Source organism: Pan troglodytes, chromosome 13 (assembly GCF_028858775.2).
Source record: "Pan troglodytes isolate AG18354 chromosome 13, NHGRI_mPanTro3-v2.0_pri, whole genome shotgun sequence".
Classification (NCBI taxonomy): Eukaryota; Metazoa; Chordata; class Mammalia; order Primates; family Hominidae; genus Pan; species Pan troglodytes.
In genome coordinates this window covers 84,754,902-84,782,137 of record NC_072411.2, presented here as the reverse complement: position 1 = coordinate 84,782,137, position 27,236 = coordinate 84,754,902, and the positions used below count along the sequence as shown (strand labels likewise).

The following is a 27,236-nucleotide window of genomic DNA, read 5'->3' as shown; positions in this document are numbered from 1 at the left end:
CCACAGATATAAAGAGAAAATTAACTAGAGAACAATGATGATTTGTTAATAATCATGAAAAAGTATTTTTCCCCGACAAGTTGAAAGCAATTAAATGAAAGTGAATATTGTTAACATATCACTTGTGGCCTATCGGAATTGTGAAGATTATAAAGAACGATAGTACCATGGTGGGCACAGCGTGGAGAAATGGCCATTCACGTGCTGTCAGTGAGATTATAAACGGATAAAACTTTCTGGAGGACTCTAGTGATGAGAATAAAAACCATTTAAGAAAACATAACCTTGAGTTGAAAATTTCCCATGTGGCCAGGTGTGGTGGCTCACACCTGTAATCCCAGCACTCTGGGAGGCTGAGGTGGGTGGATCACCTGAGGTCAGGAGTTCGAGGCCAGCTTGGCCAATATGGAGAAATCCAGTCTCTGTTAAAAGTACAAAAATTAGCCGGACTTGGTGGCATGCGCCTGTAGTCCCAGCTACTCTGGAGGGAATCACTGGAACCCAGAATCACTTGAACCCATGAGGCTGAGGTTGCAGTGAGTCAAGAGCACGCCACTGCACTCCAGCCTGGGTGACAGAATGACTCTGTCTCAAAAGAAAAGAGAAGAAAATTTCCCATATTAAAGACAAGTTCTACATCGTTTGATATAAAAAATAAAGGAAACAACATAAAATCAGTAAGAGAGGATTTCCTAAACAATTATGGCATAACCATATAGTAAGCCACTATGTAGCCTTTAGGGAATAAGGAGGATATACATGTGTACATGGATATAGAGATTTTATATCCATATAAATATATATGCATTTTTACAGGTCTGTGAAAAAGTTTATGATATTGTTGTATGACAGAAGTTAAGAAAAAAAAGCATATAGTGAATCCATTTTGATTAAAACACAGACATATAAATTTACACTTGTATGTCTATTACAATGGCCATTACAATATGTATGCATGTGCACACATATACATATGCCTACATATGCATATGGGCACTCACAAAATGTTTAAATGGTTATATAGAGTAAATACATAGCAGGGTTATGAACAATGTTAAGAGTATGGGTGATTTTTTTAGATAATTGCTTTATTTTTGTACTTATTTATTGTCCTGATTTTTAAACAACGACCAAGAATTACTTATATAAAGAAATAAGAATTTAAAAAATGGAAAGATAACCTCCTACAGTATGCATTCCAGAAAAATTGTATGATACAGGTTTATCAAATGCCAAAATAAGTGAAAATTAACCACTTTCAGATTACATATAAACTTTTAATAAAAAAGAGGAAAAGAAAGCACAAACCAAGACTAAAAGCACTTATAGGCTTCTTATAATTTCAAATAAGTGTTTTTATGTTATTTAAAATTTAATTATATGTATTAAATTAACAACAAAGTACACCAGCAGAAGGCTAGGCAGAATACATTTTTCTTACTTGAATATGATCATTTTTAAGTAGAGTTTTTAGTTTTTTCAGCTCAGGATCATTTGAATTTTCATTTTTTCCAAAATGAAAAAATAACAGCCACCGATGATGAGCCAAACGATCCTTAAAAGTGATAAAGAAAACAAAATGTCAGAGATGGGAAATTCTAAGGGTTCTAATCTTCATTTCTATGACTTGAAGTTAGTTTTAGCTCCCCTACCCATTATTTCAAAATACTGTCTAAAATTCGGACCCACTCATTCTCTTATTTTGTAGTTTACTTAGAATAATGCTATGTAAAATAAACAAATATTACAGGAGGGTTAGTCACTAAATTATAAAATCTTAAAGTAAATGACTGCCAAAAACAAATATATGATTTTAACAGCATATAGCTAAAAAGTTGGGTGGCAAAGTTGTCAGCTTTTTCAGGCTTAGCACATAAGATCTGGTAGTGATACAGACTTCAAAAGATCTGTGGTTAGGAAGTATTTCGTTTTGTGCAAAAGTAACTGTGGTTTTTGCCACTACTTTCAAATGGCAAAAACTGCAATTACTTTTGCACCAACCTAATAGGAAAAAAACTGATTCTACCACAAGCAATATTTCTCAGCATTCTATCCATAAACTGAATACTTCTTCTTAGTAATCAATATAATCCGTTCTGTAAGCAAGAACAAAAAGTTATGAATCAGATCCAAAGTTGCTCTGATTAAAATTCTGTCTTTTCTGATGTTCCTTTTGAAGCCCAACTTCAGGACTGAGTAGGTTTTCCAGAACTACAGATCCATCCTGAATTAGCAACACCAGATCTCCAATTAGAATTTAACCTACAATTGACTAATATATAATCCTTTGAAACTGCTACTTTCAATTCTCTCTAGAGATGAATAAAACAAATGCTAATTTTAAAATGTTAAGACTTGAAATGTTACGAACATTCATTGCTACTTATCATTATTAATAAAAACATTACCTCTAGTGTGTTTGCCGAAAGTAGTTCAAAATCTGGAAGATTATGTATTACTTCCAAATATATTTCTTTAGCATCCAATGAGTTGAGAAACTAGAAAAAGAAAATCACACTGTAATCTTTTTGAATAAATATTCATTATATTTGATATCTTTTGTTTTTTCAATTTCCAATGTAGTATTTTTAGGAAAATGATTATAGAAGGTAAATAGTTTTTCAAACAATTCCAAATGTCTTTTTTCAAAAAAAGTGTATTTTGGCAATTATCAAAAATATTATATAACTAAGCTGTTTCTTAAATAGTGATATACAATAAATTCCATTATAAGATGTTGCATTAACTGGAGTTTTTAATTAACTATGATGTGTATTCTATAAAAATGCTCAGAATAATCCTGAGTGACCTCCCAATCATCAAGAAAAACCACATTATCTTTAGCTTAATTTTAATGCTAACCATGTTTTACAGAATGCCAATGTTTTACACATTCACTTAAGAATTTCTATAACACTAGAAGAATAATAGACTATCAAAGACACTTCATTCCCCAACCAATAATTAAGATTAATTAAGAGGAACTTAGAAGTGGAAAATTGGAATGGACTTTTGCTCATTATAGAGGTTTTCATCTAAAAACCAAACCACTTAGGAGTTTTTAGAGTAAAATACAATGATACAGATCTTATCTTAAACTTGTTTTCGGCCCGAGTCTCTTATTTAAAACACAAATGAGTATAAAAGGCCCTTCTAACAAATCTTCTTTATTTGTCAATATTTTATCCTCAGCATATTTTGTCATATAACTCTCTCTCTGCTGGTCTGATTCTCTCAATGAAGCAGCTGTTATTATAAAGAATGCAGCAATGGTTACATCAAGAAAATGTATATGAAAGTTGACAAAACAGAGTTTAATATATGTCTTTAATTATGAACCATCTATGTTTAACAGTTTAAGTATTACTTGAAAGATCTAAAATTCACTAAAAACTTGTACAAACAATCATGGAATCCACAGCTTAATCATGCTAGACATGAGAACAAACATATGGCTAAAAATAATAGGTACAACATAAGAATAAAAATTCAGGTTTTTTTCCTAAGATTCTTTTCTTAAAACTGAATATATATATATGAGATATATATGTATATAAATATATATGATATATATCATATATAAATATATATATAATATATATATAAATATATATAATATATATAAATATATATAAATATATATAATATATATATAAATATAAATATATATATAATATATATAAATATATATAAATATATATAATATATATATAAATATATATGAGATATATAAATATATATGAGATATATACTATATATATATATCTCATAAACATTCTTAGAGGTCTATATGAAATAGTTCCTGCTCCGGGCGCGGTGGCTCACGCCTGTAATCCCAGCACTTTGGGAGGCCGAGGCGGGTGGATCATGAGGTCAGGAGATCGAGACCATCCTGGCTAACAAGGTGAAACCCCGTCTCTACTAAAAATACAAAAAAAAAAAATTAGCCGGGCGCGGTGGCGGGCGCCTGTAGTCCCAGCTACTCGGGAGGCTGAGGCAGGAGAATGGCGTGAACTCGGGAAGCGGAGCTTGCAGTGAGCCGAGATTGCGCCACTGCAGTCCGCAGTCTGGCCTGGGCGACAGAGCGAGACTCCGTCTCAAAAAAAAAAAAAAAGAAATAGTTCCTGCTATCAAAGAGCTTAAAATGCCATAACAAATCTTTCACGCCTCAGTTCTACATCTTATTCACTTTAGTCCTATTCACTATGAAGACTTTTACTAAAATGCCTATTACACAGCCTATATAAACTTGCAGTGCTTAATCTACTAGAATCTCATTATAAACCTGTTTCTGTTAGAGGAGAATTTGTTAGTTACACCTATAAAGGACTGCTGTCTTATCTAGCCTCTGAATTCCACCTACCAGATATATTTAGCTGGCATACTGTTTTATATTTTTTAAAACCTGAATGAGGCCGGGTGCGGTGGCTCACGCCTGTAATCCCAGCACTTTGGGAGGCCGAGGCCGGCAGATCACAAGCTCAGGAGATCGAGACCATTCTGGCTAATACGGTGAAACCCCGTCTCTACTAAAAATAAAAAAATTAGCTGGGCGTGGCGGCACGCGTCTGTAGTCCCAGCTACTCGGGAGGCTGAGGCAGGAGAATGGTGTGAACCCGGGAGGTGGAGCTTGCAGTGAGTGGAGACCGCACCACTGCACTCCAGCCTGGGCGACAGAACAAGACTCCGTCTCCAAAAAAAAAAAAAAAAAAAACCTGACTGCTTTTGGGGAGGGACAAGTAGTGTTTAATTCACCACTCCCTGTTATTACATTTCCAGAGTCACTCATTTCTGTTTCCTGTCTCAGACAGCCTTTGACCTTGTAATTTTCTATCATGAAGCCCAGAGATTATAATACTCAAGGCAAGAGGCTCTATTGTTGGACAGGGTGTAGGCAATCCTTGTTGACTGATGGCACAGAATAAACTAGTACAACTTTTCCGGAGGGCAATCTGGCAATACCAATTGAGTTTAAAATGGCCACAGTGCTCCCATTCTAAACAGATAACTGAAAAAGTGCACAAGGATAAAGATACAAGATTGCTCATTACAACATTGCTTATCATCTTGAGAAAGTAGAAACACACACCAAGAGAGAACTGATTAAACTAAGTATGTGACATCTAGTCAGTGACTTACCATCCAGGGATCATTAATTACTTCAAGGATAATGTATACATATTCATTTACAAAATGATAAAGTATGCATATAAAATGTACATTTTTTAAATAAGTAGGCATCTTCCTGATACAGAGTGAAAAAACTAGATTACAAAATAGAATCTACTATATAATCCCATTTATGAAAAATTACGTATTTGTATCCATCCATCCATTTGATGTGTATAAACACATTTTAAAGATAAAGCCATAGATTTTCTTGATGAATTGGTTATAAGGTATGAGAAAAAGAGAAATCAAGAATAACTCCAGGGAATTTGGCTTGAATAATAAAGGACAGAGTTTTCATCAAATAATATGGGAAAAAACTGGATGAAGTAGATTTATGGAGGGATATTGGGAATATGGTTATAGGCATTTAAATTTGAGACACTGACGAATATCCTAGGGAAGATACTGAATGAGCAGTGATATGTATGTATGTACACACAGACATATACATACACAAGCACACACACACATCCACACATATATGTATAGGTGCATGTGTATAATACATCTGGAGTGGAGAACAGAGGTTTGAGTCACAGGTATAAACTAGAGAATTGCTGGCACAAAGTCGTAATTGCATATATATTTCAGTAGAGATCTGGATGGGTATTTACCAAGATTTGATGGTGGCTGTCTATTAGTGATTTGGTTTTAGGGAATTTTGCATCTTCTTTTACAGCTCTGTGCCATATATGAATTTCTGAAATGAGTATATGTTATCTTTATCAACATCTAAAAAAGCAGAATTAAAGTACAGAGGGAAAACTAAGGGAGATTTGTCTTATCAGAGTCCTTACTTTCTTTTGGGATTCCATAGTGACCCATCCAATATCCCACTATTTATCTTAGCTCCTTGACAACTAGATTGAGCTTCAGTTTCCTCACTCAAACTTAAGGAGGTATACCACATTACAAGATGTCAAAACTGAGTTTACACCAGAATCCCACGGGGTGCTTTAGAAAAATACTTAGGCCCCAGCCAAAACTACCACTGATCTATATTTTTAACATTAGAAAATAAACAATTAGGTTGGGTGCAGTGACTCACGCCTGTAATCCCAGCTCTCTGGGAGGCCAAGGTGGGCGGATCATCTGAGGTCAGGAGTTCAAGACCAGCCTGGCCAACATGGCGAAACCCCGTCTCTACTAAAAGTACAAAAATTAGCCAGGCATGATGGCAGGCGCCTGTAATCCCAGGTACTCAGGAGGCTGAGGCAGAAGAATCACTTGAACCCAGGAGGCAGAGGTTGCACCGAGCCGAGATCACGCCACTGCACTACAGCCTGGGCGACAAGAGTGAGATTCCATCTCAAAAAAAACAAAATAAACAATTAAATAGAAAACAATGAAAACTCATGGTATAAATGCTCTTTCGTATAACCTAGGAATGTACTCCATACTTTTGGGGTTTAAAAATATAATGGTTTTAAATGTAAGGTAATTTTAAATGTAAAGATGTAATGACTTTAAATGAAATGTAATCGTCAGTTTAAAAATAATCCTTCAATTTTATAATTTGAAGCATGTATTAAAAAGAATCTCAGAAATTAAGTATGTGTTCTAAATAAGGGCTCCACAATCAGACAATATAAATTGTTCATTTCTTTGCTCACCGCTTACAAAAATAATGTATTATTTTTGAAGGTGTTTGCACATTATACGTAAAGAAATTAGTTTAAAGTGATTCATACCAAAATACGGTTTTTCTCTTTGTTATTTAAAGTGGCTCCAGGAGGAAAATAAGCAGTAGTACTTGTTGTAATATCTAAGCTTTTACAAAGGTTATCCTGGGTGGCACAGTCCATCCATCCTACATTAACAAGACCATCCTAAAATGGAAAGAAACAAAAAACAAACCATGTTGTAAATGGGAGGCAAAAAGTTAAAGGGATTTAGAGCTTTACTTAGCTAAAAACACAATTTTCCTACCATAAAATTAAAACTTCATGCCTTAGTTCTACAGCAAAGTTAAAAAGTAGATTTCTAATATTATAAATTACTTCTTAATAAATTTAGAAATATTAAGTGCAAAAAATTGTACTTAGTAACTTGAGAAATGGTTTTTCCCTAATAGTAGAAATCTACTTTTTATAATTCTTTCTATAAATCCACAAAAAACGACATTTACAATTTTTATAGAAAGTGAGCTGTCCAATAGTCTTTCAGGTTAAAGAAAATAAACCAAACTACTGTTTAAGATTTTTCATTGTGGCTATCCTTTTAGTAATTATACAGTTTATGAGACATTCTCTGTATGTGTCTACAATGTGCATTTAAATTAGTATCTTCCCAGTTTTCATCTACAGTGGCTAAGCTAATCCTTTAGTGAGCTCCAAAAATTCTGTACGAAAAGTACATTTCTCATAACCTTAAGTTACTGAAAAAAATTTCTGGACTGGGCAAGTTAGTAAACAAATAGAGTTCTAACATACATTCAACTGGGATCTCGGAAAGATAAGGGAGAATGAGACAGAAACAAAAAGTGAAATACCAGCTGACAGGTTTCCACAACTGATGAAAGATATTAACCTACAGTGATCAAGAAGTCCAGTTAATCTCAATCAGAATAAGAAAGAAACTCAAGACCTATGTATATCATAATGAAACTTCAGAAAATCACGAACAATTAAAAGCTAAGAAAGAATAGATCTTGATCTAGGTGGTGTTACATGGGAGCATATATATGTAAAAATTAAGTTGTACACTTAAGATGTATTCACTTTACTGCATTAAGACAGAACTTAGAAAAAAACATATTTGATTAAGATATATAACAGCAAAGTTTCAGAAGTAGCAAAACAATTTCTGTTTAGTACTCTTGCGTTAGGTAGCAAATGAGTAAGTCAGGATACATGTACAAAATTTCTAGGGTACCCATTAAATGAACAATAAAAGGATGGGTAACCAAAGAGCTAGTAGAGATGGGAAATGAAATTTTAAAAATCACTTGCTTAATCCAAAAGAAGCAAAAAGGAAAGAAAAAAGGACTATAAAACAGGTAGGACAAATATAAAACTAACAAGATGGTAAGCATAGGGCCAAATATATCAAGAATAACATTAAATGTAAATGGACTAAGATAAAAAATAGCAACTAGATAAATACAAAACCTAATTACATGCTGATTGCAGGCAATAAATATAAGGATACAGTAAGGGTGACAGTAAAAAATGGAAAAATGCCAACATTAAACAAAAGAAAGCTGGTGTAGCTATATTAGTATCAGTCAAGGTAGACTTGGAGGCAAAAGGCACGAAAGGAGATAAAGAGGGTTATTTCATCAGGTTAGAGATTCAAATCACCAAGAAAACATACAATTCTAAATTAATATCCATCTAATAACAAAGCATCAAAATAGATAATAAAAATTGACAGAAACAAAGGAAATAGAAATATCCACAAAGTAGTGGAGGATATTAAGACACTCTCTCAGTTATTGATAGAATAGGCAGACAATAAAATTATTAAGATCTAGAGGATCTGATTAACATAGCTAACAAATTGGACCCAACTGATTTGATAGAAATGTGTACCTGTGAATTACAGGATTCATTTTCAAATGCATATGAAACATTTATAAAAATTTACCATATGTTGGGCCATGAAACAAGGCTTAACAACTTAAAAAAACTGATTCCATGTTCATTATCCACAGTAGAATCAAGCTAGCCAAAAATAACAAAATTACTTTTAAAAATACCCTTTATGATTAGAAACAAAAAATATAGAATCTGTGATCCAAAGAGAAATAAAAATGGAAGATTAAAAAATATTTTGAACTGATAATCAAAATACTATATATATATATCAAAATAGAAGATGTACCTAAAGCTGTAGTCACTAATTTATAATCTAAATTCATATATTAGAAAGGAAAGCCTAAAATCAATGAACTAATCATTCAAGAACAGCAAATTAAATCATAAAAAAGTAGAGGGAAGGAAATATAGTACTTAAGTCAATGAAATCAAGAAACTGGCAGTAAAAAAAAAATCAATAAAGCTAAAACTTGAGACTTTGAAAAGACTTATAAAGCTTAAAAACCCTCTCCTTGGACAGAATAAGAATAAAAACAGAGATGAAACACACACACAAAATATGATCAGAAAGTAAGAAAGAACATCACTATAGATACTACAGATATTAAAAAAATAGGATATTATGTACAATTTTATAGCAATACTTTTACACATTTGCTTCAAAGAACGAAGTCTTAGAAAAACAGAATTTACCAAATAGAGGAAGTAGAAAATCTATCTATCTATCTATCTATCTATCTATCTATCTATCTATCTATCTGAGAGAGATTGGAGAAAAGTCTATAAATACGGATTCAAAGACAACTTCAGGCCCAGATGGTTTTCTCATAAATTCTACCAAAAAAAAAAATTGAGAAAGAAATAACACCAGTTGTACAGAAACTGTTTCCAAAGAAGAGAAAAAGAGAGAATACTTTCCAACACATTTAAAGGCCAGCCTAACTTTGATGCTAAAAGTGCACAGACTTTACTGGAAAGGAAAAATATGGGCCAATCACTCTGATCACCAAATATTTAAAAAAAAATAAAGATACTAATGCTCAGTCCTCACCCTCAAATATTTTGATTTAATTGATCTGGGGGACATGGTTTTGTTTTTTTATTATTTTTAAAAGCTCCTCAGGTGATTCTAATGTGTAGTGCTGAAAAACTAAAGGCCTAGGCATAGGATGAAATAAGGAAAGGGAATGAAACAAAAGCATACTAAGTTAGTGATTTTAATATCAAATAAAACAGAATTTGTGTAAACAAATCCATAATGCACAAAGAGAAATAAATAGCCGCCAAAGGATATAATGATCATACTGCTGCCAACAATATAATGTCAAAATATGTAAAGGAAGAACTGACAGAAATATAAGAAATAGATAAATCAATGATGGATGGTAGAGATTTTAATACATCCTTCTTAGAAATTATAGATCATGTAGTCCAAAAACAAATAACATGATTAATAAATCCGATCTAATAAATGTAATATTACACCTAACATTATTATATTCAAGCTCACAAAGAATTTCCAAAATTTTCAAAACTGACAATTTGTGTGGCTTTGTCAAGCCACAAAGCCACAAAGGGTATTTCAATGGTGTTAAAAAATCAACATCACTCAGGCTACTTCCCAGCCATAACATGAGAGCTATATACATTTAAAAATGACTAAAAAAGAAAACAACAAAAGATAAAGTTGGGAAATGACAAAAACACTAACATGTAACTTCAGTTGAAGAGGAACTTATAAATTACAGAATACTTAAAAAGTAAATGACACTTAGAATTGATACCACGTTAAAATTTATTGAACGTAACTAATTATTCAGGAAAAAACACATAGCTATGAATACAGTCATCAGAAAATAAGATTACAAATAGGTGAGTTAAATGTTCAAGAAATAAGGGAAGAAAATGTTTCAAATCAATTTCTAAACGTGTTTCTTTACATGGTGATATAGTTTTACAAAATGATTGATGCTTACCAACATGCCACTAAGCCTGAGTCGTGTCTGTGAAGTCAAACAATCTGGGGACAAAAAAACCTTATGAGGCAGTTTTACCTTTATTAAACCTAATGAAAATACTTGCATTTGCCTTTCCCCCAAATTACCATGTTCATTTGAAGGCAATTAATTGAGCTGGACTCTATTGATAGATATGGAAATCCTTCTACACACACAAACACACACACACACACACACACACAAACACACACACACTCCCTCGCTCCCTCTTTCTTTCATTCTCTCCCTTTAATTTCTAGGACGTCTAGCTACAGAGAAAAAGTAATTTTCTCTCTTTAGGTTAATACTTTCAATCTCTCCTCCTATCAACAATCCATTTTATCCAAGAAATCTCAAAATTGGGGGGAAATAAAATGTAATAGATATTTGATAAAAGTATATAAACGATCCTCAAAATACAATAAAATCTTTAAATAGTGCCTTCACTATTTTTATGAAAGTTCTGCAAATATGAACACTAGAATACAATGAGAGAAGATTTAGAAGAAAGAGAGCTATAGCATCACAGAGCCTACAAAGACAGGGAGAAGCAATTTACCTGAGGTGAGAAGTAAAAGAATCTCAGAGAATGTAAGAACTTCTGTTCATGTGTGGATGAACAGAAATTTGGGCAATAGGCCAAAATGAGACAAAATCCCTTGGTGATTAGTTAAGTTTAAGGCTGACGTTTTGCTGCAAGGCAGTGTCTTCCTAGCATAGGCCTTACAGGATGGGGTAATGGGTTGATTTTAGTTACAAGGCAGTACCTTTTCAATATAGCAGCATGAAGGCTGAGAGATGAAATGTGGGGAGAAGACTCATGTTGGGATTAAATACATGCAAATACATTGAGTTATAATATTTTGTTGTCTTAGACCAATTTTTAACCAACCACATTGCTTGAACACAGTTTACAGTTTATGGCTTGCTATGCAGAGTACTGAATTTTCAACTTAATTTATTCAAGGAAAGGTTCCTAGAAGAAGCTGTCATCTTCAAATATATAATTGTATGAGGCAAATCTATGTATGTTTGAGAGATATATATAAGCATGAAGCAAAGTCCATATTTCCAATAAATTATTATTTTGGGAGGGGTTAGAGCTGTAAACAACTAGTTATTTTTGCAAATTGTCAAATAACATCTGTGGCTATCTGAAGGTACAATTTATCATGAGTCTAAGCTGAAAAACTGGTCCACTGAACATAAAAACATAGAGGATACATTAAAAAATGAATAATAACCTCGTGTAAAATAATGAAAAAGGTGAATATTTATTAAGTAAAAAAATTGTAATCTTGGGCATAAATTGTAGTTTCTAGTACTTAATAATCAATTACAGTAGCATACTTAAAACTGTCACCAAAAATTTAAATGTCATGTTCTCATTCCAACAAAATTTAAAAATAGTATTACCTCCTCCTTTTGAACAAAAAGTGATCAGCCAGCCAATACCAGCAGCAAAAGCAGTTTGTATGGAGTTGACAAAATTTCCTTAAAAAAAGAAAAAAAGCAAATTCTGATCACCTACTACTCCTTTACTAATGGAAACAGTCTTCTAAGTAATTTTTCCTTTCTAATCTCACCCTCTTCTAATCCACTCTGAGTTTTACCAGTTATCTTTCCAAAGATACTCTTGAGTATGACAAATTCCTTCAATGGCTCTCCAATTTTTTCATCATATAAAACCTAAATTCATTATTTCATTAAGAAAAAAACTCAAATTGGCAAGTTAGGCCCCTGTGACTTGAGCTTCGTCTACCTATTTAGCCAGCTATATTATATTTCCCCACACCACTTGACCCAATTATTGATCTTTTTGTCAGATTCATGAAGTATTGCCAGTTCCCCAAATACACAGTGATCTCCTAAGGCTTCCTATTCATTTTCATGACAGATTGGATATGACTTCTTTCAAAAAGTATTTTCTAACTCTTTCTCTTTTCCCCAACTGGGTTGTTTTACATATCTTATGCTTCCTTAAGCTCTATAATAATAGTACCTATATTGCATTTTAATTGTTTACTAATGTTTTCCTCACTAATGAAGTCACTGATGGCAGGGATTATATATTTTATTACTGCAGCCCCACTATTTAATAGTTTCTGACACGTAACTTTACTCAATGAATAAAATGAACATCTTGAGCCACAAATACTATTATTAGCTTAATCTGCCTAAAGGCAGTTAATGAGTTAAAAGCCTAAGATTAGAAGCATTTTTAAACTTTAAAATTAGAATAGGTTTGAAGTTACTGATTGATAAGCATATTTAAAAAAGCAATAAAACACTTGTATTACAAAACATTTTTTACACTTTCAGAGGTGCCTTTTTTACCCTAGCCCTATCTCATATCCATTTCCCATATCTCGATAGTTCAAGTTTCTGTAAAAATTTAACTAGTTTGTTAAATTCAGCAGAGTTCAGAGTAAATGACACAATTCCCTTCTAAGAAACATGGAAAAGACACTTTAAAATTTCAATACCATGACCAAAATGTTAATATTGCCATTAAAAACAAAATACTGATTTCAAAATACCCTGAAAATCCAGCAAATTAAGAAAATAAAATTACCTGTCCAAAGTTCTGTCACTGTACTTCTAACATGCTGCATTGCAAAACTCACTAAACTGTCCTTTGATCTGTCTCCATGATATTTCACTGGGGCCTATTGGTTTTTGTAAGAAGAGAAACATCTTTTACTTTTTCTTTTTAAAACTCAATAAAAATAATACCAAAGAGTTTGATTTTTACATTATCTTGAATAATGCAGCAAAGCTCTATTTCTCAGTAGCAGAATGTATTTCCAAATGATATCCTGATAATCTTGACAGTACAGATTCTATGGAACACATTTTAATAATACCATTTATAATTGTTTCAGGTTCATCACTGGAAACTAAGAAAAAAGATATCAGAGCTTTACATTCAATGAGACAACACTTGTAAAATACTTTGTAAACTACCAAATACAATATACATATTGCATAAGTTATGTTCCTTAAGACAGAAACTGAAATTGGCAAACATTTAATTTTAAAATATAGCAAAGTCAATGGTGTTTTGCCAGGCACCGTGGCTCATGCCTGTAATCCCAGCACTGTGGGAGGCTGAGGTGGGCAGATCACCTGAGGTCAGGAGTTCAAGACCAGCCTGGCCAACATGGCAAAACCCCGTCTCTACTAAAAATACAAAAATTAGCCAGGCATGGGAGCGGGTGCCTGTAGTCCCAGCTACTCGGGAGGCTGAGGCAGGAGAACTGCTTGAACCCAGGAGGCAGAGGTTGCAGTGAGCCGAGACCACGCCCTTGCACTCCAGCCTGGGCAACAGAGTGAGACTCTGTCTCAAAAAAAAAAAAAAAAATTCATAATCCAAAATGTTTATTATTACAGAAGACTAGTGAGATGGCACCTTGTAAAACAAGACTTAAAATGTTCTGCAAATTCCACATACTGTTATTTTCTCTACTATTTAACTTGTCATAATGTTTCACAAATTTAAAAAATGCTAACTTTATCCCTTACCATTCCAGACCGAAAAATGAAGAGACTGGGATAGCTATTGACTCCTTTCATTCGGCAAAGCATTCTATCATCACCACAGTTAACAGCTCCAATTCGAAGTAACCCATCCACTTCTTTAGCAAAGTCTCTCCACTATGACAGAAAAAGAAAACATATTTCTCTGATAAGACCACTTTTCTTCCCTTGAACACACTCCAAGCTATACATTTTTAAACCAGACATTTAAAGTATTTGATAATTATTTTTGATTACTATTCATAGAAAAAAAAATTCTAACATATAAATTGCAGATCAATTAGAAATAAAACTAGTAATGAGGATGTGAAAAATACATACTGTGGGAGCTAAATCATGGCAGTGTGAACAGCCTGGGGAGTAAAAATTTACAAACCACAGTTCTCCAGAATTAACAGCAGCATCTAAAAATACATAAAATGCAAACAACTTAGAATTATTTACTAAAGGTTCATGCATATTTTAGTTAAAAACTTTTTGTGGAGATCAGAATTTTAAAAAGTCATGCAATTTTCATATTGTCTTTCTCATTTTCTGTGCGATTTTTTTCTATATCTTCTACATAAATGACATTCTTAAAAAATTAAAAATTTTTTTTCCACAAGAAACATTTCAAATGTCAAACCAACAATAGCTTTTTAAAAAAACTCTCCTACGCCCATACTTGAAAAAGAAGCAGCCTCAAACTGCAAGATAAATATGGCCATAAAGTTGTAAAAAGTGACGGCACAAGAAATAGCAGCCAAACCTCACATAAGAGTTTGTGTGCATGAGAGTAATAAAGAAGACAAATAGTAAGAGTGACTGAGATTTAAGCTCTTCTATTATATGCAGCATAGGTTAAGTAGGTTTAGTCAATTCTGACAGCTACTTTAAACTCTGAAAGAATAAAATAAGAGACGTACATAATACAGTAAGGACTGCGGGGATTAAATTTAATCTAAGCCCTAAATAAGACATTACCTTGGAAAATCATTTTGTTTGAAAAGGTTGAGGTTTTTAACAATTCAAAACATTAATACATATTTGCTAAAATTACAGATTTGAACAACATCTAACATCTAGCCAATAGTACATTTTATATTTTATCTGTAAAATGACCTGATGCAAATTACAAATTTTACTCACTTAAAAAATTTAACATTGTAAAAATGTGCTTTCACATTCAAGATAAAAAGGCGAGGGTAATCTGCTTTTGGTTAAAGGATTTCCATATAATTCCATGTTAAAATTTATTATTTTAAAATAAAAATTTCAGAAATTACAGTAAGACATTAAATCACACATGGTATTCTAAATACGTGCAACTAATTCAGGCTAATTAGAAACAGGTGCAGGACTCAGTGTTCACCTACATTTCAAGTATAAGACAGACCTGTGGGAAAACAGTTAATCTATACATTACAGGCAAAGTGTGTAATTCAGGACTATGGGCTGTTCTTTGGCAATGTTTTCAAAGTCTGGCAAATGACCATTCTATAGAGGTGGTCAAAAAAATTGCCATATTGGTTTAGACCACAAACCAGTACAAATTTAGGTAAAAATATTAACAGAATTAATGCAAACTTTAATGAAAGAAGGGATTACCTTATCAGCTATAAACAAGTAATGAGGTAGTTATTTTTATATAAAAATAGAAAGCAATAATTACACAAGGTATTACTGTTCATAAGTCTTAAATAAAAATATGCTGTAAAACAAATTTGAATGGTATTTGACACAAAACCTTTCTTGCAGTAAAAATGTCTCCTACCCTGGTAACAGGCATACCTCAGATATTGTGGGTTTGTTTCCAAATCACAACATAACAAGTATCACTATAAAGGAGTCACACAAATTTTCTGGTTTTCCAGTGTATATAAAAGTTATATTTACACTATACTATAGTGTATTATGTAATAGCATTATGTCTAAAAAAAAAAAAACCAAACAAAACAATGTACATACCTTAATTAGAAAATAGGCTGGGCGCAGTGGCTCATGCTTGTCATCTAGCCTCTTGGGAGGCTGAGGCAGGAGGATCACTTGAGCCCAGGAGTTTGAGACCAGCCTGGGCAACACAGCAAGACCCTGTCTCTATAAGAATAGCTGGACATGGTGGCACATGCCCGCAGTCTCAGCTAGTCGGGAGACTGAGGTAGCAGGATCGCTTGAGCCCAGGAGTTCAAGGCTGTGATGAGCTATGATCCTGCTGCTGCACTCTCCAGCTGGGGTGACAAACCAACCAGGGAACAAAAAATAACTTTATTGGTAAAAAATGCGAACACTAACAGTCATTTCAGCCTTTCAGCAAATCATGCATGTCGTGATGTTGATGGGTGCTGACTGATCAGGGTGGTGGTTGTGTAAGGTTGGGGTGGCTGTGGCAATTTCTTAAAATGAGATGACAGTGAAGTTCGCCACACTGATTGATGTCTCCTTTCCTGAAAGATTTTCTTTGAAGCATGAAATGCTGTTTGATGGCATCTGACCCACAGTAGAACTTCTTTCAAAATTGGAGTCAAAACTGGCTTCAAACCCTGCTGCTGTTTTATCAACCAAGTTTATGTAATATTCTAAATCCTTTGTTGTCATATCAACATTGTTTACAGGATCTTCACCAGGAGTAGGTTCCATCTCAGGAAATCACTTTCTCTGCTCATCCATAAGGAACAACTCCTCACCGCCCCATGGTGAGATTATTATAATGAGATAATTATATTATAATGAGATCATTATAACGAGATTGCAGCAATTCAGTCACATAATCAGGCTCCACTTCTAATTCCAGTTCTCTTGCTATTTCTATCACATCTACAGTTACATTCTCCACTGAAGCCTTGAACACCTCAAAGTCATCCATGAAGGTTGGAATGAACTTCTTCCCAACTCCTGTAACACTGATATTTTGACCTCCTTCCATTAATCACCGATGTTGTTAATGACACTAGAATGGTGACTCCTTTCCAGAAGGTTTCCAATTTACTTTGCCTGGATCCATCAGAGGAATCACTACCTATGGCAGGTAGAGCCTTAGGAAATGTATTTCTTAGATAATATGACTTGAAGTTGAAATTAGTCCTTGATTTATGGGCTGCAGAATGGATATGGTGTTAGCAGGCATGAAAAAAAAGTCCCAGATAGCATCTTCTTCCAATGGAAGGCTGTCTCATTAACATTGAGAATTTGTTATTTAGTACAGCCATCTTCATCAATGATCTTAGCTAGATCTTCTGGAAAACTTGCTGCAGCTTCTATGTTGGGACTTGCTGCTTCATCTTGTATTTTGATGTTATGGAGATGGCTGTTTTCTTTAAACCTCATGAACCAACCTTTTCTAGCTTCAAACTTTTTTCTGCAGCTTCTTCATCTCTCTAAGCCTCCATAAAATTGAAAAGAATTAGGGTCTTTCTCTGGTTAGGCTTTCGCTAAGGGGATATTGTGGATAATTTGATCTACCCAGACCACTAAGACATTCTCTGTTAGCAGTATGGCTGTTTTGTGTTATCATTAGTGTGTTCACTGGAGTAGCATGTTTACTTTCCATGAAGAACTTTTCCTTTGCATTTACAATTTAACTAGCAAAAGAGGCCTACCTTTTAGCCTGTCTTGGGTTTTGATATGCCTCCCTCACTAAGCTTAATCATTTCTAGCTTCTGATTTAAAATGAGAGATGTGCATCTCTTCCACTTCAACACTTAGAGGTCACTGTAGTTATTAATTGGCTTAATTTCAGTAATGTTGTATCTCAGGGAGTAGGGAGGCCCAAGAAGTGGGGGAGAAAAGGGAGAAGGAAGAGGGAGCAGTCCGAATAGACACAAAAATTAAGTATGCCATCCTATGGGCACACTCCAAAACGATTACAATAGTAACATCAAAGATCACTGACTGTAGATCACCGTAACAGACAGAGTAATAATGAAAAAGTTTGGATACCAAAATGTGACAGAGACATGAAATGAGCACATGCTATTGGAAACACGTTCAGCTGATAGACTCGCTTGATGTAGGGTTGCTAAAAACCTTCAATTTGTTAAGGAAAAAAAGTGCATTATCTATGAAGTGCAATAAAGCAAAGTGTAATAAAATGAGGTACACCTGTACTTTGTCTTCATAGAGCACTTCTCATATTTGCGAAGTTCCCACTGATTGCTGAGTAATAACAATAAAGTTAAAATATTTTTAATACTGTATCATCACAGCTCAATGGGATGTTGTGCCTAACAGTGACCCAGAATAGAATTATTACATTTCAAAATGCAACTTTCCACTTCTAAACTATACAACTACAGCTACTGTCTGTTAATATACATACAACTCCAGTTAACAGCTTCTGTTAGCAAAGTAAAATATAATTACTTTGCCTGTAATGTACAGATTAACTTTTTTCCCACAGGTCTATCTTATACTTGAAATGTGGGTGAACACTGAGTCCTGCACCTGTTTCTAATTAGCCTGAATTAGTTGCACGTATTTAGAATACCATGTATGTTTTAATGTCTTACTGTAATTTCTGAAATTTTTATTTTAAAATATTAACTAATTTTAACATGGAATCATATGGAAATCCTTTAACCAAAAGCAGATTACCCTCGCCTTTTTATCTTGAATGTGAAGGCACATTTTTACAATGTTAAATTTTTTAAGTGAGTAAAATTTGTAATTTGCATCAGGTCATTTTACAGATAAAATATAAAATATACTATTGGCTAGATATCACATGTTGTTCAAATCTATAATTTTAGCAAGTATGTATTAATATTTTGAATTGTTAAAAAAACCTCAATCTTTTCAAATAAAGTGATTTTCCAAGGTAATGTCTTATTTAGGGCTTATATTAAATTTAATTCCCACAATCCTTACTATATTATGTAGGTCTCTTATTTTATTCTTTCAGAGTTTACAGTAGCTGTCAGAATTGACTAAACCTACTTAACCTATGCTGCATATAACAGAAGAGCTTAGAAGGCATTTGCTTGTTGACTTTCTAGAGAGCCAGAAATGATAACATCTGCTTAGCAGAAAAATGCCTGGGAAAGCTTCACTAGAGGGTCCTTCTCTATCACAACAATGGTCCTGCTCATTCCTCTCATCAAGCAAGGTTAATTATTTATGAATTATCTCTGAAGTTTTGTGGCTGCAATGTATCTTGAACTACCATTTGGGGTTCTATATGAAGTATTAACAGTTCTTAAGCTTTTCTGCATAGTGACACATCTGAAAAAGTGTGAACCCATATACAATATAACTATCAGTGAAGTCTCATTCTAGGTAGACTCATGGATTAGTAAGCTTGCAAGTTTTGTTCACTTCCTCTATCTGTAATTCCGATGTTTTCTGAACCATTGGTACACAAAACACTTACTGATATATTAGGAGATGAGAGACAATAAAAACCACACAGGAACAGCTATAGGTTTATATAACTCACACAAGAGAGTTATGATTCTACCAGCTTGTGACATGAGCATTAATTCTATTAACAATCCAAATGAATCAATTGTCTTATTTTATTTGCAGAATATAGGGAAGATATATTTTCTATTCACTTAGAACATGTTCAAGTGTTCACCCAGAAGGCTTTTAACAAAGTAATACATTGAACAGCTATTTTGTATGTGAAGCTCACCAGCATGATGTAGAAAATAAGATTAAAATGCCACCCTTGGCCAGATGTGGTGGCTCATGCCTGTAATCCTGGCACTTTGGGAGGCCAACGTGGGTGGATCGCCTGAGGTCAGGAGTTCGAGATCAGCCTGGCCAACATGGTGAAATCCTGTCTCTACTAAAAATACAAATACAAAAATTAACTGGGTGTGGTAGCGGGCACCTGTAATCCCAGCTATTCAGAAGGCTGAGGCAGGAGAATCGCTTGAACCCAGGGGGGCAGAGGTTGCAGTGAGCCAAGATCGTGCCACTGCACACTGGTCTGCATGACAAAGCAAGACTCCGTCTCAAAAAAAAAAAAAAAAAAAAGCCACCCTTACTTAGAAGGAACAAACTGCATAAAATCAAGTAGCTGTAATAAATTTTTAACGATAATATATGAAAAACATATAGATTTATATGTATTTTTTGCGACTGGTATGCTATTTTAGTTTTCTTTTTTTTTGTGGTGCCATCATGGCTCACTGCAATATCAGCCTCCCAGATTCACGCGATTCTTGTGTGTCAGCCTCCCAAGTAGCTGGGATTACAGGTGCGTGCCACCAGGCCCAGCTAATTTTTATATTTTTAGTAGAGACGGGTTTTCCCCATGTTGGCCAGGCTGGTTTCTAACTCCTGATCTCAAGCGATCTGCCTGCCTTGGCCTCCCAAAGTGCTGGGATTATACAGGTGTGAGCCACCGCGCCTGGCTGTATTTTAGTTTTCTAAATTAAATACAATTGTGATAGAGCAATATAAAATTGAAATTTGATTTGAAGTTTAATTTATTGCTCTGAAATAGAAAAAATAAACCTATTATTACTGCACAAAGGATGAAAGTATAAGAATCTATTCTGGTATACAATTTTCTAAAATGCAATGGAAAATGCAGAACTGTATTTTTATGGCCATTTTCACACAAAGTTGCCAATCAAATTAAATCTACTTCCAAAATAACTATACCTTTATCCAAAACTCTAAAATCAAAAAGCTCTGAGAAGTTTTGCTGTAAGTTGGCAGCAAGCTCACTTGGCATCCAAACCTGATCTGAACTGATTTTTAAATTTCTTTTATTTAGTATATATACTTACACATTTTGCTACAGAAATATTAATGTTTTTATTATGGTACACTTCCCCACATTCTGCTAGAAATATTTAAGATACAGTATATTACATTATTACTGTTCGAAACTCCAAAAGATTTCTAAATTTCAAACATATATATCCCCAAGAGTTTTAGATGAGATCGAACTTGTATTAGTTTTATCAAACCTTAAGCCCACAAACTTACCAAATTCTCTTCTTTCCAATGTTATGATTTCAGGATCATCATCATAAATACCTAATTTTAAAAGTATATAAAAATTATAAAATCAAAACTTCACCATATAAATTGCCACATAAAAATAGATTACTCGTTTTAATCATCAAAAAAATCAAACTACTATATTAAATCTCAAACTTAGAGAATATGCAACAACCTAAGTGAAAAAAAAGTAAATAATACTATCAGTACATTTAGGGTGATCTAAAGATATTAGAATTCTGATATGGACTCTCATAGATGTGTATGTGGTAGTTCCTAATATTCACATAATTTTACCTCCATATAAAATTTATATTATGGTTTTAAAAATAATTACAGATTCAGGAAGGTGCAAAAATATAGACTCTTGTATACTTTTTACTCACCTTCCTCTAATGGTGACATGTTATGTAGCTATATAGCACAATATCGAAAACCAGGAAATTGAGAGTGGTACACTGTTAACTAGACTACAGACCTCATTCGATTTTCAGATTATATGGTTTTTAACACATGGTATCATGTTAGAATATCTTCTGCTAAAAAGCTTAGAGTATTTGCAGAGGCAGACACAAATATTAGTAAATATAAATTTTTTAGGCTTTGTGGGATGTATGGCTTCTATCACAACTTCTCAACTCTGCTCTTGAAGCGTGAAAGAAGTCACATATATTATGTAAACAAATTAAAGTAATTCCATTCCAATAAAACTTATTTATAAAAGCAAATGGCAAGCCAGATTTGGCCTATGAAATGCAGTCTGCTAACTCTTGATATAGACTATCAAGGTGTAGAGAATATACTTGAAAATACTATTTTGAAAAAAAAAAATCATATTTACTAAAAGCAAATCCTCCAGATATAAATTTAAAATACTTTATTTAGTCTAATACAGAAGCATATTCAGTTCTTAGCCTGCATTTGAGGTTAATTAATGACTAGGAGAAACACTGGGTCTCTGAACACACCTTCCTGCCTTGATACCTGTGTGTTTACAATCTCTCTTCCTTGGTTCCTTTACTTTGTTTCCTCCTTCCACCTTATTTTTTCCTTCATGTTTAAGGAAAAAAACACCTTTCGTCCTTCTCATATGGAACCTTTATTGATAATGTTTCAAGGTATTGACCTTAATGTCAACTGAAGGCCAAAACACCTTAAAACATCAATAAGGGTTCCATATGAGAAGGATGGCATTTCTATTGAATAGATCATTACTAAACTTGAAGTTTAGCCTTTCTTGGACAATATGATGCTCTAAAATATATTGAAAGAAATTAATATTATTCAATACTAAAAAATACTGAAAGAAATATTTAGCTACCGCTAATGCAAACATATAGTCATACATCACTTACTAATGGGACACATTCTGAGAAATGTGTTGTTAGGGAATTTTGTTGTTGCAAAAACATCATAGAGTGTACTTACACAAACCTAGATAGTATAGCTTACTACACACCTAGTCTACAAATCTGTACAGCATGTTACTGCTGAATACCATAGGCAACTGTAACACAATGCTAAGTATCTTTGTATTTAAACATAGAAAAGGTACAGTAAAAATATGGTATTATAATTTCATGGGACCAATGTCCTACATACAATCCATTGTTAAGTGAAATGTCATTATGCAGTCCATGAATGCATATTTTTTATTAAATAGCAATCCTTATTTTAAAAGTATTTAACAAGATTTAACCAATACAACTTCATATCTGTACAGATCATCTCTGTATACCAACTGACATTCCTTTTAAATTTCACTCCCACAGCAAATTAAAAGGAGCTAATCAAAGTGACACATCTTAAATATATAAGCTAAGTGGTGAAACAGAATTCACTTTTCTTTTACTCAGATAGAACACATTTCATAAGTAATATCGTATCACCTTACCAAAATCATAACGATAATAGTTCCAGCTTTCATACTGGCCACCTTGATTATCCTCAAGTCCCTTTTCTCCATATTTGTCATACTTTTTCCGTAGATCTTCATCTTTGAGTACTTCATATGCTCTATTTATTTTTAAAAAATCGCCATGTGCATTTGGGTTATTCTGTTAAAAAATATTAGATATAATACAATTATTTCAGATACACAATCCAAGTTTCTTCAAAACATATATGTAGGTTTAATTAATCTAGTAACTTCTGGGAGACCACATACCAACATAAGGAGGGGTAATACAACATGACATGAGTTACCATGGGTTGAAATGAAGTATTTTTTAAGAAACTATAATCTTCAAAAAAAAAAAAAAAGAGTAAGAAAAGTAATGAAATAATTGACTCTTCAAAAGGTTGACAGACGTTATCAGACCATGAGTTATTCTTCCTAAAAAATGCAGCTGAAAATAATAAGCCTGTTGAAACTCTTAATTTCATAAATATTTTTTACTCCTATAACAATTACAAATCAATACATTTGTAGGTTATTTTTCTATTTTAGGTAAAATCAACTTAATTAAAAAAGGATGTGCCCCAATCTATCAGATAATTACATAAAAGCCAGTATCAGAAACACCCCAAAATCGATCCCAGTACTTTGGGAGACTGAAGAGGGTGGATCATTTGAGGTCAGGAGATCGAGACCAGCCTGGCCAACATGGTGAAGCCCCGTTTCTACTAAAAACACAAAAACTAGCTGGGCAGTAGTGACGCATGCCTGTAATCCCAGCTACTCAGGAGGGTGAGGCAGGGGAATTGCTTAAGCCTGTGCTGCAGAAGTTGCAGGAAGCCGAGATGGCATCACTGCACTCCAGTCTGGGCAAGAGAGTGAGACCCTATCTCAAAAAAAAAAAAAAAAAAGAGAACAATCCAAAATCGGATCGGAAATGTTTCTTCCTTGTTACTGTGCTTCATAAAATTTGTTTCTGAAGGATGCTTTCATTTAAATAATACTCGGATGGTAGAAGGTCTACTGTCTTTTATATGGAAACTTAAAAATCATTATTTGAAATTTTAAAGAAAAATTTAAAAAAATAAAAACCTTAAATAGAATGTGGATCTTAGGAAAAGATAATCAACTAAACAATATTTAAAGAAATATTGTTTCTCTTGCTCAGCTTTATGCAATGAAAATAATCCTATTTTAAAACTTCTACCTAGAAAAAACTATAACTATGTCTTCTTGTTAATGATGAATGCTAAATCTCACTAAGAAATAATCAAATAAATTACAAAAACACCATAAAAATTAAAATGAGTTTAGTTTTGAAAGATTTACATTAATGGGTACATAAATATTTATGACTGGCATTATATTCAGCTGCTGTCAAGTATTAATTTATAAAACTTTCTAACTCTGGTTTGTGGGCTTGTGCACACACAGAAGAAAATAGTCAAAGTTAAAACATGCTATTATTAGCTATTACTTCTATTTTTAGCAAGTCATACCCTCTGAGTTTAAAAAAAATATTTTTGTTCCTGTTCTAAAACACTTGATCTTAACCTACTTTAATAAGAAAACTACTTCAACTACTTCACGGATATTATCGTTTGTTTTGGGGTTAATGTCTTTAATAGAATTGTTGGAAAATCGTCTACAAATTCAGAGGGAACTGAATTTTTGGTACTGACATTCCTTCACGGGATCCTAAATAATCCAGAACATTTTGGTGCTTTTGCTTCTAGCATACAAGTTAAATTATAATTTTGACATATGATTATTCTTAAGCATTTGATCATTTAAAGCAATTTAAATAAATATCAAAATGTACCAAAAATATAATCAAATATTTTTAAAAACAAACGTTTACCTACCGGGTTTTTATCAGGATGTAACTTCAATGCCAATTTCTTGAAAGCTTGTCTTATTTCTCTACTGCTTGCAGTTTTGGATACTCCAAGTAAACTGTAAAAATCCTGATCTGTGCCCACTAAAATGGCCATATACACTATCAGAAAACAGAGAATGATCCTTTTCAAGTCTCTGATATAGTCATCTTTATTTAACCAGACTCCCATTCTCTTTCTTACGCAAGTTCTGATTTAAGTGAACATTAAGATTCACTGCTGGTTCCAGTTGATGTAATATGCAAATTTGAGAACTTCTGTCTACATTACTTCAAGGGTGAATCAAGCATCACAAATCTGTCCCCAAAAATATTAATCTAAGAAAGAAAAGCAGGCAGTTAAAATACATTTTGAACTAAACAATAATAGCACAATTTATTTATCACAGAACATGGTCAGCATACAATCTCCATTAAATGGCAAATCAGTGTGAATGCCCCAGGTTCTATTTTTCACTCTTTCTACATCCATGTAGCTAGATTCGTGAAATCACTGAAGATAGCAGAAAAAAGGTCATGAGTGGTAGTAAGTAGCTCGCACACACACCCTCAGCAATTTATACACTGAGAAAAGACCTCTCACGAGCATCAGAACACAAAGGTGGCAATGAGCTACAGGTGCTTCCTCTTTCTACCCAGTTATAGCGTCGCCTGTAATATCTCTTCCTTTTAGCTACTTCTTTACCTCCTAAAGCTGTCTAATTTTCATTTTCAGCAGAATTCACTTGTAGGAAATGTCCTTGGGAGGGACTAGAAGGAAACATAGGGTTTTTTACTTCTCATATAGCCCTACCAGAAATGACAGTGAAATATATTGTTATAATAGACAATCTACACAGCAGTCTATCTTCTTCCCGGAGTTTTCTCAGAAGGTGCTTATACTGAATTTAAGTAGAGGCCATTTTTTAAAAATAGTAGAAAAATAATTGTAAGTTACCAGTGTAATTTTATTGCAAAGTTCATGTTTGGTGTAAGTAGAAACAAAACACAAAAAGAGAAGGGAATCGGTTATTTAGACATACTCTCTGCAGGGCAAAAACAATCATTACTTCATCATATCACATTTCAACCACTATATTTTAGTTCCAAAGATATCGTAATGCTTCGAAAAATGTAACGCTCCTCGCACCTCATTTCTGTTTTTCATTTAATCCTAAATGTATATTTAAAAATTTTTCTCTTTACCTGTGAATGGTCTTCAGCTCATTTCTAATACTTCCTTTTCATTCCACAAAAATATACCTTTGAAAAATATAATGATGTAGAGATTAACAAGTATCCAAACAAGAAAACAACCATCAGAAAAAGAGAGGGCATAGTCTCAATCAACACTTTGGGATAAGATGTTTCTCGCCCAGGGGTTGTTCTCAGCGTGGGTGTGGCCGAACTGCCCGTGGCCCGAGCTACCGGGCAGGTGGAAGCGCCAGGTAAATGCAAAGCGCAAGCTTTCGCGTTGCCATCACTGCAGAGTGGGACAGGGGAGAGGGGTAAAGATGAAGACACGGGGGAACAGGGCTGTCAAGTGTTGCTGGTGTCTGAAGTCTCAGGTCGGACTTAGGGAGAAAGTGTAAGTAACTGAGAGGGAATCGCTGGGCAGAGGAAGGGTGGTGTGGATAACAGGGAGGAGGAAGGTGGGGAGCGAGAACACAATATCCAGGTCTTAAGAGCGCACAGGAAGGGAGGTTCAGGCGCTCAGCCATTCCGCCCCTCCCTGACCGGAGGGCCCAGGCCACCACCGGCTCCAGCAAAGCCCTAGCCCCGGGCCCATGCCCACCTTGCCATCGCGGGGTCGCTTCCTGTAGCTACTCCCCCATCCTCAAACCCTGGCGGCGGACCCCGCCTGGCCGAGTCCAAGCACCGCGTGCAGGAGAGAAGCACACGCACTCTCCGACGGCCCAGCCGCGGCGCACGGGATTGGTGAGGTCCAGCCACACCGGCGACTACCAGCGCGCGGCCGGCACCGGTAGGCTCCTCACGCGCCGGTCTCCACGGCGAGCCGGGGCGGGGCCTGGCGCGGAGCATTGTGGGAAAGGCGTGGAGGACGCTGCCTGGGAGACCCGCTGCGGGACCAGCGGGCGCCGCGGCGGTGGGGTGGAGAGGGCGGTGTAGGTTTAGGTTGACGTGGCGGTGTGCGCGGGATCCGGCTCCGGCTCCAACCCGGAGCTGAGGGAACTGCCCTAGCCAAGCAGCCCGCGCCCCCTCACCGGTGCGGCCGGCGCCTGCCGCGGGCGGGGAGGGTGGATGGCGAAGCCCGCCTCTTC

The 27,236-nt window shown here is 34.5% G+C and overlaps 1 protein-coding gene across 1 annotated transcript in view; it reads right to left on the bottom strand.

The window, feature by feature from the left end:
* DNAJC10 (DnaJ heat shock protein family (Hsp40) member C10) overlaps positions 1 to 26,217 on the bottom strand; it is a 67,657-nt gene extending 41,440 nt beyond the window's left edge. Inside the window, exons 1-12 of the mRNA XM_016950141.3 lie at positions 26,161 to 26,217; positions 24,944 to 25,293; positions 23,076 to 23,238; positions 21,167 to 21,217; positions 14,570 to 14,652; positions 14,234 to 14,365; positions 13,284 to 13,377; positions 12,125 to 12,202; positions 10,688 to 10,731; positions 6,864 to 7,001; positions 2,409 to 2,498; positions 1,442 to 1,555 (exon numbers count right to left, since the gene is read on the bottom strand). Coding sequence (XP_016805630.1) covers positions 1,442 to 1,555; positions 2,409 to 2,498; positions 6,864 to 7,001; positions 10,688 to 10,731; positions 12,125 to 12,202; positions 13,284 to 13,377; positions 14,234 to 14,365; positions 14,570 to 14,652; positions 21,167 to 21,217; positions 23,076 to 23,238; positions 24,944 to 25,147 — 1,191 coding nt within the window. The 5' untranslated portion in view covers positions 25,148 to 25,293; positions 26,161 to 26,217. The remainder of the gene's footprint in view (positions 1 to 1,441; positions 1,556 to 2,408; positions 2,499 to 6,863; positions 7,002 to 10,687; positions 10,732 to 12,124; positions 12,203 to 13,283; positions 13,378 to 14,233; positions 14,366 to 14,569; positions 14,653 to 21,166; positions 21,218 to 23,075; positions 23,239 to 24,943; positions 25,294 to 26,160) is intronic.
* Positions 26,218 to 27,236: the final 1,019 nt, after the last annotated feature.